We start from the raw sequence: 11,995 nt of genomic DNA, 5'->3' as shown, positions 1-11,995 counted from the left end.
GCCAGTCAGTTGTATTCTGGCATTTGGAGTGTACTAATTGTGATACTGCAGATAGCAGTAATCGTAAATCTGTAATTTGGGTGATTGTATGAGCGAATGTGAAATAAAATTCGCTACATCAAATACATCGTGAATTTATTTGTCGCGATATACGCCCGATACGCGACAATATAAATAAGGTACAGCACAGGGCCCTGGGGAACACCAATTATCTTTTCCCATGTAGAAAGATTTATTAAATTTGATTCCTCATTAGAAACCTGAGTTCTCTGATATCTGTTATTAAGATATGATTCAAACCATAACTTAGCTTTGCCATTAACACCATAAAATTGTAATTTAGAGATCAATATATCATGGTTTAAACAATCAAATGCTTTTTCAAGATCAAAAAAAAAAATACCACCTACTGGAGATTTACTATTTAAAGCTTGCAGGGTTTCATTAACTAACTTATATATGGCTTTGTTTGTTGATGAATCTGCTCTAAACCCAAACTGTTCTTCTGCTAAAATACTGTGATTACACAAGTGCACCTGAAGTCGATTATACATGACTTTTTCAAATCCTTTAGAGAAGGAACTTAACATAGATATGAGTCTATAGTTGGAAATACAAGCTCTATCACCTTTCTTAAACAAAGGTTTAACTACTGCATATTTCAGACGATCTGGAAAAATTCCTAAACATATTGATTTATTACAAATATAAGTTAAAGGCGAGCTAATAAAAGAAGAGCTTATTTTAAGTATCTTAGTAGATATTCCATCATACCCAGAGGAATTTTTCGGTTTAAAAGAGTTTATTATATTTTCAACTTCTTTAGACGACGCAAATTTTAGTTTGATGTTTGGAAACGGATTCTTAAAAGACTGCGATAAGTTATGAAGAGGAGTAACATTATCTGGGTTATGAAGGCTAAGTTTGTCATGTTTATTAATATTTTTAGCTATAGATGAAAAATATTTATTAAACTAATTTCCTATCACTTGGTGGTTATTGACCAGAGTCCCTTCAATATGTCTTATCAATATTTCTTGTTTTATTAGTTTCTAATTTAACTATATCCCAAATGGTTTTATTCTTGTTCCGGGATTTACTAATTTTGTCTGCATAATTAAGTTTTTTTGCTTTCTTGATGACAGCAGATAAAATTTTACAATATTTTACAATATCAGGGAACAAGTTTTTGCATGCCTGTGTCAAAGAAGCCTGCTGCTTATGAGCTCAGCCACGTTTTGACATCTTCCATAAACTCTTCATCATTGTTGAAGTGCTGTGATCTCTACCAGTTCTTCAGGAAGGTAAACAGGTGGTAGTTGCTCGGAGCAAGATCAAGTCTTTAAGGAGGGTAGTCAAACAACTCTAGCTGAAATGCTCCAGCAGTGCTTGAGTACAAGCAGCTGAATGCGGACTCGCATTGTCATGGAGGAACAGTAATTCGGATGTCAGAATTCCATTCCTTTTGTTCTAGATGGCCCTATGCAGTTTTTAAGTGTTTCATAGTCCCTTGTTGCTTAAATTCCCCACTCAGCATTCCTTTCCCGTTCCAGAAAACAGGTGCCAACAGGTGCCATCAGCTTTCCAGCAGACGTTTGTTTAAACTTTCAGCTTGTTTGGCGAATGTGTGTGCATCCACTGGTTTGACTGTTCTTCGGTTTCAACATCCACAAATGAAACCCAGGTCTCATCACCTGTTACGGTGATTGAGAAATTCATCGCCATCCTTATAGAATCCTTCTGAAAAAGGTCAAGGCCAAAGCCATTCTCTGCGTCTTGTGTGCACCCGTGAAAATTTTTGGAACCCATCTTGCATAGAACTTGTGGAAATTCAAATGAAAATTCTTAAATTGTAAAGCATCGTCTTTCACAAATTTTTTTGGTCAACACTTTGGACAAGATCATCACTCACCTAGATGGCCGATCACTTCGCTCTTAATCGCGAACATTTATTCACCCATCTTTGAACATTCTACACCACTGTCTTACAGTTCCTTCACTCGTTAAATTTTCGTCCTAAACCGTGTATATTTCAAAATGGATTTCCACAGCATTCGTTTTTAGCGTGAAGAAAGCGGTGAATAACAGCACGAATTTTGCAGCTGGCGGGATTATCAATCGTAGGACACATCATAACTCACTCTTTTGGGACAAGAACAAACACTAGTTAACCAGTTATGTGATCGTTTACAAGGCAATGAGTCATGTGATGCTACTTCACGTGTGCGAGCTCTCCCCCTCTCCTACATTAGTCGCCTAAAATAAATGGAGGTTACTTTTGGAATAGCTCTTGTATTAGCGTGTACTGGGGTATGATATGCAGAGGAAGGTTTGAATAGCTCATCCTAATATTGCGTTCCCAATCTGCTTGTTTTTAAAACAGCCAGGTCAGACTGGATTACGTTATGTTAGACTACACACAGGTAACTCACCAGCCAAAATAGTATAAATGTCTGCTTCCAACTGTGCACAAAACTCACCATCCACTTGCATATCAGTGCACTATTGGGTCAAACTATACAGGGTTCTGTAAGGCTAGGTTAAATTAAGTTTTGTTATGTCAGATCAATTTTCACAATTCACAACTGTCAGCCATCCTGCACATCCACCTTTGCACTCAGGCAGACCCTGAGGGATTCATATTGAGTTGGAATGGGTTTACATTAGGTTGTCAGGTTTGTGCAACATCCTTTACATAACACGGAAATACTGCGTTCCACTTTGTAGGGGCTTTTCCTTTGTTGTCCTTTGCGCGTGTGCATATATATATGTGCATTAACAAGCATAAATGTATGTCTTCCTAGTCTGCATAAGGTATAGAGCATCAAATGGAAGAATGATCGAGAATAATGTATTCCAAAGGTTGTGGTGTGAAGCACTTTTCTTCTCTTCAACAAGACTACCCAGAATTCACTAGAGGGACAGAGGAAAACCACAAAAATTCCTCCAAATTCTGGTCTCCAAGGCTGAGAGTCAAACTTGTGAACCCTCAATACCCAACTGCAACATTTAACTGTCCTTAAGTAGTTCTTGCATATCCTTATTTCATGGGTATCAATCAATTCACTGTTGCACAAGCAGTTGAGCTTAAGATATTTAACTCAGGCAATTAAAGGATGGAATGAACTTTTACATTCATATATAGTAATGTGTTATATTAACCTTAACTATATAAAGTATGCCTATCAGAAGCCTTACAAAGAAATATACAAATCTCAAAAAATGCATTTCATGGGCAAGTTTTATTGTACAAAAATTATATTCTTCAAAGTCTACAGAAATAAAATGTGATGTAAGCAATTTCCTTTACTGTTATTCTTCACATGGAATAACCATTAATAATGAAGTAATTACCACTAAGAAATGGAGGAAATTAATGAAGAGCAGAGATCCACAAAGTGCAGGATTTCCATAAAGGAATGTCAGTCATTCAAATTGTAACATTTATTAACTGTAACAAGATAGAATATAAAAATGAAACAGTCCCGAGTGAAGACATTTCATATGTACAGACACAAAAATAACAGGTACTCCATTTAAAACTATAGTTTGTAAAATAACAAATGATATTAACTTATTTGTAACATAAAATAATGGGGAATCATGAATATCAATCATCATTGGACTAGTCACATGGATCCGACATAACTTGTAGTCTGAATCGTTCATCCGGATCGCAACTTCTTGCCTTATGACACTGCTATAATCAGTAAATATACTAGGATACTAATCAACTTTCTGAGACTGTTCTGATGCTTTTCATATTTTTACTTACAATGTCCTGATGCCCTTTGTCCTGTGATATGTTTAGAACTCTGATAAGAACAATTATTAAAGACTACAATCATCATTTCAGAATAGCTTCTAGGAGATGTTCTGGTGTTGGTTTTGAAGCTACTGACCATACTTTTAATTTATGTTCTAAAAGAGCTGCTTCTGTTGTGGGCCCAATGGCAACAAACTGAAAAAAAAGGGGGGGAAAAATATGTTTCCCACACTGTTAAAGACAATGGATGAAGAACAAAGGTATCTGATATAACAAGGTTAAATCATTCCTTCAAATTCAGTTATAGAACACACTTCACATTTTATCTTCTTTGGATGAGACATTTCTTCTAAGGAAAACTACAGTCTGCATAATAAAATTCATTGTTCTCAAGTAACACGTGAAACAATAAACAGAATATTAAAATGATAAACAAATAAAGAAATCATATTTATGTTTTATAAAGTGATGGCAGTTCCCACACGTTTTATATGAAGTGAAGCACGGGTTAAAAAGAAGAAAAATGTTACTATCATTCAAAGCAATGGAAATTAAATTTCCAAGACATATAAAACTAGAATCAACTTCAAGCTACATGGATGGCACTAAACATTTATTTCGTGAATATGGTAATAAAGGACTACAAAGAAAAATTATTACTCCTCCATAGCAGAGTAGGTATCAGACTCACAAAGTATATAGATACATGCTGTATCAAATTAGAAAAGACTGAAGTCTAACCTGTGAAGGCAGGAGGAGGATATTAAGACTTGCGAATTAGCACATGAAACAAAAAAATAGGCTCAAACAGAAAAAGTTAAAATACAGAAAAAAGAAGTAAAAGGTAAAGTCACTGTGCTTAATTAAGCACTACAGCATGAAGAAGTATGGGGGAGTGGATGTATAGATCCATGTATTCTTGACTTTGGCACTAGTTTCCAAAAAATTGGAAAAGTTGGAATGTGTTTGTATTCAGAGTGGTTGGGGAAAATTTAAAAACTGCATAAAAGTCTTCAATAACAAAAAAAAAACAAACAAACAAACAAACTCCACTGTTTTAGTCTGCAAGCAAACTATACCGACCGAGCGACTGCTGCTTGTCGGCAAAGTTAGTGCCAACATTCCAGTAGTTTAAGAAAAACTCGTGTTAAATTCATGTTTATATTTTAATTGCAATCAAAAGATAGGAAACAGATGTTTTGAAAATGTGGCACAGTTCAGATATTTGAGAACAACGATAACAAATCAAAACCCGATTCAGAGGAAATTAAGAAGAGATTGAACTCGGGTAATGCTTGCTACCATTCGGTCCAGAATGTCTCTGACATTAAGGGAGGAACATAGACTGAGGGTGTTTCAGAACAGGGTGTTGAGGAGAATATTTGGAGTGAAGAGGGATGGAGTGACAGGAGGTTGGAGAAAACTGCATAATTAGGAGCTTCATAACTTCTACTCCAAGTGAATTAGAATGATCAAGTCAAGGAGGATAAGGTAGACAGGGCATGTAGCACGAATGGGGGAGAAAACGAATGCACATAGGATATTTGTGGGAAAGTAGGAAGGAAAGAGACCACTGGGAAGACCAAGGCATTGGTGAGTGGACAATATTAAACTGGATCTTAGAGAGAAAGGATGGGATGGTATGGATTGGATTGATCTGGCTCAGGATAAAGACCAGTGGAGGGCTCTTGTGAACATGGTAATGAACTTTTGGGTTCTATAAAATGCCGGGAATTTCTTGAGTAGCTGCAGAATTGGCGGGTCCTCCAGAAGGTATCAGCTCCATGAGTACATTATTTACATTATTTTTAAATCCTAGATATTAACATGAGTTATGCGAACTTTTGAAGTGGGGCTAGTGCTAGTGGCATTCATTGTAGGACCCTAGGATGTTATAAAAGGAAGGAGCTCATAAATATTTTTCAGTATTTCACTTATACTGTATTTCATTATGAATAAATTACCTTCTTTGAATAGGTAAGATGCCTAACAGGAGGTATGACTTTGTAAAATGGATCAATCCTGGCGATAAATTCGGAAACCCATAATGAAATATATACAGTAGGCTCTAATTTATGGAAGACTAGATTAACAATGACAGTTTTAGATATGTCAACAGCCTAAAAACCAAATAAATGATCATTTACATAGTGTCCATCTCACCTCTTTAAGTGTTTGAATATGTCATAGCTGACAGGTATACAGTAATATTCAGCAGCATTGTGCATATACAGTATTATGCTGAAATGTTTGAAACTGTAAAGACTGCACAGCTAGTAACAGATTCAACCAGCAAGACCCTTGGCTAGGTACTTGAAACAGGACAGACTGCAAAAGGCACAGAACTAGCAAAACTACTCACAATGTCCTATTGAAGAGGACTTATCAAGAAACATAGAAGTGAGGGTAAAGCTTATACAATTAGAAGAAAGAAATGAAAAATAAAAATGACCAAATCCATTAAGTGTAATAAACACACACCATCATCAGAACCATTTAGAATCCAAGAAAACTAATGCTCGACATCCGATGAGGACAAGATTTCTGTGGCTAAGTTGGCTGCCTTCTTCAAACACATGGGTAGCTGTGAGAATGTCATCACTGAGAACATTAACAGTGATCTGAAGTAGATAGTACTATCCTAGTGAGATACCAGCAGAAAATACTGTGACATGTTGAGCTATGGATCACCCCTACCTCCCCAGCGGTACGTGGCGGTAACGTAACGCTCGCGTTACTACGGTAATAGGCGAGTTCCCGCCCCGCCACTCCCCTCCGCGGTGACGTAACGCGCAACGCTAGGTACCCGTAATCAACTCCCTACTGTGACGTGGCACTCATTACGCAACCGGCAAGCACTGCAGCTATATAAGTGAGCTGCACAGCTGGTACCAGGGAGTTCTACTGTAGCAGTCGGCGACTTCAGTTATAAAGTAACAGTCGCCGAGTTGAAACATAACAGCCGCGTGTGCGATAACCAGTCATATCTGGAGTGTGTAATTCAGGGAGACTTGTATAGCTCCCGCATTATTAGTACGTGAAGACTCTCGAAGAGTGTTAAGAGATTTTGTTCTAGGGTTTGTAAAGAGTGGAAACCCGTAACATTGTGATAATTAATTGTAGCCGTGATTTGTAGATTGTTAAATAAACCAATTAACCATCTCTACGGCGTCTTCGGTAACGCAAACACGTTACATTGGTGTCAGAAGTGGGATCAGTGACGCAAAACACGTTACAATACAAACAGATGAAAGTGAGGATGAAAAAATGTTAATTTCAGAAAGCAAATACACCGTTCCATTACTCTTAAGTGGTATATAAAAAAACACTTTATGTGAAACTAGTGTTACATATCCTAATGAGAAAGATAGTGGGGCTGCTGCTGTAATACCAAAACACAATCTGTAACAATATTTCTTTTGGGAATATCTACTGTTCTGAGTTATCTGATCTGGTAGAAAAATGCTGACCAGAGTCAAACATCTCTGTGGACCATTCATGCAACAGACACCACAGAAAAGGTGCAGATCTGATTCTCAGACTGTGCAAACACTTTTGTCTAGCAACTATAATTATTATAAAATGAACAGAATTAAAATCATTGGTCTTCACTGGTGGAGTTTTTATAATGAAGTTCCAAGCATATAATGATTTGATAAAATAATTAAAATTATGGTTATATTAGTCCTTATTATTCTTGTGGCCTTACTGAGTGAGCATGTTTCACTTTTAATACATCTTAAAGTTACTTTCCTACAACCTTAACTGAGCTTAAATACTACAGCCTTCTTTTCAAGTTAAAAGCTTTTAAACTTAGTAGTTTACTAAAAAGTAATGTATACCTTCAACTGCTGTAGAGGCACTTCCATTTTCTCAAGTACTGGAATTGTAAACTTCATTCCTGATGGACTGAAGTATGCTACTATCTCTGGAAAACCAGAATTTTGCAATATAATTTCATGCAATCTTTGCTCTAGGTGCTGATGAACCTTTGTCTGATATACTGTAACTGCAACAACAGTAATACCTCTGGTAGATAGTTTAGTTGACAGTTCATCCCCTGTTAGATTCCCACAAGGAAACAACAGTGGATGTTCAAATTTATCTGCAACAAATACACAGACTTATCACTAATTAAATAACTCAATATACTGTAGTTCTACATTAGGAGTTTTTGTTTATTAAGTTGATTTAGACATTTCCTGTTATAATGCCTGAAGATTAATCATTAGTGCCATAACAGTCCACCACTGGCTCTGTCTGAGCCAGTTAAATACATTTCATATCCTCACAGAACCTTCATTCTCTTGGATCCATCTTAATGGTATCCTCCCTCTAATCAGTCAGAATGTAGTGGTTAGCCCTCCTATTCTGGAATCCCTGGATTCAGATTTTGGTCTGACAGAAGTTTGTGACGGTGTCCTGCCAGAGATACCATCTATCTTTCATGGTTTTCCTCATTCCAGGCAAATGCAAGGACAGTACCTTAAATATGACCACAACTACTTTCTTCTACCTCCATTTCACATTCTTCACTGTCATCCAATAAATAGTCTGAGTTACTGACAGCATCATTAAATAAATTACAAATATAAATGTAATAATACCTCAAACAAGCAATGACTGCTTCATTATCATGCCACTTAGAAGTATACAGGCTATTCACTTGTGGAAGCATCACTGAATAATCCCAGAGTCCAAACCAATTCCAAAATTTAAGTCTCTAGGAACAGAAACAAACAGGCATGAAGTTCATGCTGAAAAAAAAAAAAAGGATAAATTCTGCAAGTGTTCATCTTTAAAATTGAGACTGTTTCCAAAACACCACCAGAGCCACCTAGTTAGACCCCTTACATGTTTGATTGTGGGAGACTGTGTATACGTAACTAAATCTAAGGATGAAGAAAGCAGTCTTCTGGGATTTGGCACCGTGTATATGTGGTGTTAACTGACGTTTTCTCACTGTCTCTTCGCTTGCGGATTTCTTATATTTTTCCTTCTACCCTGAAGATGGAGGCGATACGTTCCTCCAAAACATCTGTTAACACCACATATACATGGTGCCAAATCCCAGAAGAATGCTTTCTTCATAATCACCGCCGTGAAAGCCTCAAATCTTACGAATCTGAGGATGTTGCTGATCTGTGATTATCAGAACAGTTCTGCAGTGCAAGCACTTTCTTTCCTTGTAGTTAACTTGATGATGCCTTCCATAACTCAGACTGTATGGCATTGGATGATTAAATAACAGCAAATAATGAACTGGACAGGATGTAAAAGGAAATGTTTGAGGCTACTTTAAGGTTCTATCCTGGCATACTTGCTGTCAGGATAGTCTGTTTACCAGCCATGATTCAAACATGGGCCTTCCTGACCACAAGTAGAAGCATTACCTCTTGAGCCAGTTTACTCAGATTAAGCACCTACTAAAACTTATGAACACATGCACAATTGTGATTGCATTTTCAAAATAATCCTGTATTTCGATAACATCCACTCAGCATAAATATATAAAACACCTGCCCCATACGAACTTCAACAGAACCCTGTAACTCACTCTGAAGAATTATTTCAGCCAATGCACTTGAATTCCCTGCATTACTTCCTTCCCCATCCAAGCACAGTTCTTTCTGTAAGATTTTTGAAGTACCCTCTCCAACAACAAAAACTGGGTGCTTCTTCCATCCTCCAAGCAAGCGTCTTGCATCCTTGATGCATGCAACTGCTCTGACTGCTCTTGGACTTGTGAAGACAAGTCCTGAAATGCATAGTACCAAGCTGTCATTTAATCCCGAAGTTCAAGCCACACCTCCAAACTTCTTCCAGCATAAAGCCTCTATTAAAGCGGCAAATGTCTCGAGTATGACCCTTCTGTGATTGGTTTGCTGGCCAACTGTGGCATGTGGCACTAGTCACTTGGCCAACTCTTTCGTCACGTTAAAAAAACGGGCAAATTATATGCTGCGATCTAAGATTCCCATGACAGTGACTATGAAGATTGCTGTCTTGTGGGATATGACACCATACATTCTGGTACATGTTTACTGATGTTTCTCTGAACCATAGCTAAACATCTACCAGCATACATGTAGTCAAATTACAGAATACGGTTATCTTCAAATGTACATGCTTCTTCTTGATCTATTAAGACAAAATCTAAAATAGCACACAACACATATGAAAGATTTCTAATCCATGCTACAAAAAGACTGATATACAGTAAAATCCTAATTTAAAGCTTCTTTTGGGAACAGGGGATTTGAACACTAAACTGATGGATTAATATAATAGTCATATTATTGCCTTAGGATCACTGAAACTGAATATCAAATCAGGAGTATTAAACAGCACTTCCACTGTACCATTAATCACTATTATGATTTGTGAAACATGAAGTAAGCCAATATTATGCAAAAACTGCTCCCACAATTTGGAAAATGGCTTTTAACGTCAATCACTAATCCTAATTCTAATCTGTATGCTTAACCTGTGATATAATTTGAGTCTCATTTTTGAACAGATAGGTAACTAAACCAATTCTCTTTTGTCAGTTAACTCAATTTTTCTCTTCTTTCTGCATTATTTTTACCACATTAAGAAAGTTGGCACTAACTTCGCCGACAAACAGCGGTTGCTCGGTCGGTATAGTTCGCTTGTGGACTCAAGCCACAGAGTTTGTTGTTTACTGGTCACACTGGACAGAACTGTTTAACCTCTTATGACAGTATTCATTATTTAAATCTTAATTTTCAATGTGGCTTTAAGTCCAGGAAGTGCCACTCTAACAGAAATGAGTACAAGAAATCTTCCTGGTGGTAAAGGGCGATCAACAGGCTGACAATCTCACCGCCATGTGTGAGTTGACTGTCTACAAAATGTGGGAGCCTTGACATCTCACAGCCTGTTAACAGAATTAGCTTTACCTCTTTTCTTTAATTTGTTTCTTCTTCTCCTCCTCCCCACCCCATAAAGAAACTTTGATTTCTTACTGTCAATCCCATACTACTGAACTTGCACCACAATTCTGAAGGCTCCATTATCCACCTGTGTATTATGGTTAGGTCCTGCATTCTAGTGACAAGACATTGACCCATACTGTTTTCTCTGCATTTATTGGTCAGCATTAGTAATATGTAACAGTGTTTGTTTTTCTTTATGTTATTTATGTCTTTGTCCAGTAAATTATCATGAGTGTAGACCATAAGCTGATATGTCCCATTCAATTCCAGTACCCCCTGCTCTTTTTGGCTCTCCTAGTGTTGTATTTCAAAGTAAAGTTGAAATGCAATGGTGATTACATGCATCCTTTTTTGTTTTATGACCATTTTGAATAGAAAATGCAGCAGGCAAATTTGTACCTATATGCACTTGATTATAGATTTAGTTCACACAGCCCACTCATGTCACGGGTATACCAAGTTCAATGAGAATATCACACACTTAATAATTAAAAAAAATAATTTTTAAATGGGTTTATAATGTGAGATACAAGACTTATCTTTTTTTTGTGCAAATGTTTTACAACAAACCATTTTAATCTTTCTTGAAAAGTTCCTGTAGTTACTGAATGATTTCAGACGACATATTTTCAGTCCTTCATTCTATTTTCATTTGACTTCCCTCTACTACAGAAACAGATATTTATAATTTAAAATACAGTTTGTAATTCTGATTATATTTACCTGAAAACATGTCAGGCTTTTCGATATTTTGTTGCAGCACATTTAAATTACAGTATTCAAAATCTAACACAGTAACATTCTGGGTATGTATTCCAGCTTCTTCTAGCTTTATTTTGAAGGGATCCTCTTGACCGTCAGTATCATTCGTAAGTGCTTTGAATATCAATACTTCTCCTTTTATGGTTTTCATGTTCTGTTAATTAAAACCTATCCTTAAGGCGCTAAGAACGTTGATAATGAAAATAGGGCAGAGGTATTAATTTCACATCTTAGATATTCGTTACTATGGCCTGTCTTCAGTAAAATCTACTTTTCTGACGAAGAACAATTACACTCATTACACCGGAAAATGAAAGCACCTCACAGCCTTATTTAATGCTATGGGTACGACATCCATACTGATCCCTACCTATCCCTTCGAACCGACATGAATCCCAACGATTCGCATCAGCTCATGCAAAGTGCGTGCTACTAGCTCGCTGGCGGTCACTAGCGGCCCCCCCCCTCCATTCTTCCATTGGGGTGAAGGAAACATGCAGAACACCCA

General features: G+C 37.0%; 1 protein-coding gene across 1 annotated transcript; it reads right to left on the bottom strand.

Moving 5' to 3' along the window:
* Positions 1–3,234: 3,234 nt before the first annotated feature.
* Positions 3,235–11,928, bottom strand: LOC111868192 (uroporphyrinogen-III synthase). Its single transcript, XM_023858627.2, has 4 exons — positions 11,449–11,928; positions 9,324–9,524; positions 7,609–7,871; positions 3,235–3,961 (listed from the first exon to the last, which is right to left on the bottom strand). Exons 1-4 carry the CDS (start codon positions 11,636–11,638, stop codon positions 3,848–3,850), a joined length of 768 nt encoding a protein of 255 aa, XP_023714395.1. The 5' UTR covers positions 11,639–11,928; the 3' UTR covers positions 3,235–3,847.
* Positions 11,929–11,995: the final 67 nt, after the last annotated feature.

Source organism: Cryptotermes secundus, unplaced genomic scaffold (genome assembly GCF_002891405.2).
Source record: "Cryptotermes secundus unplaced genomic scaffold, Csec_1.0 scaffold52, whole genome shotgun sequence".
Taxonomy (NCBI): Eukaryota; Metazoa; Arthropoda; class Insecta; order Blattodea; family Kalotermitidae; genus Cryptotermes; species Cryptotermes secundus.
Note: the sequence above shows the minus strand (reverse complement) of the source record. Positions and strands in the feature narration are given on the sequence as shown.

What these genes read in the sequence shown, in the direction of transcription:
- LOC111868192 (XM_023858627.2), bottom strand. Translation starts at nt 11,638, where the DNA reads ATGAAAACCATAAAAGGAGAAGTATTGATATTCAAAGCACTTACGAAT. An exon ending in AAAGCCTGACATGTTTTCAG is followed by an intron (nt 9,525 to 11,448) that starts GTAAATATAATC and finishes TATGCATTTCAG; the next exon opens with GACTTGTCTTCACAAGTCCA. An exon ending in TGCCTCTACAGCAGTTGAAG is followed by an intron (nt 3,962 to 7,608) that starts GTATACATTACT and finishes CTTTTTTTTCAG; the next exon opens with TTTGTTGCCATTGGGCCCAC.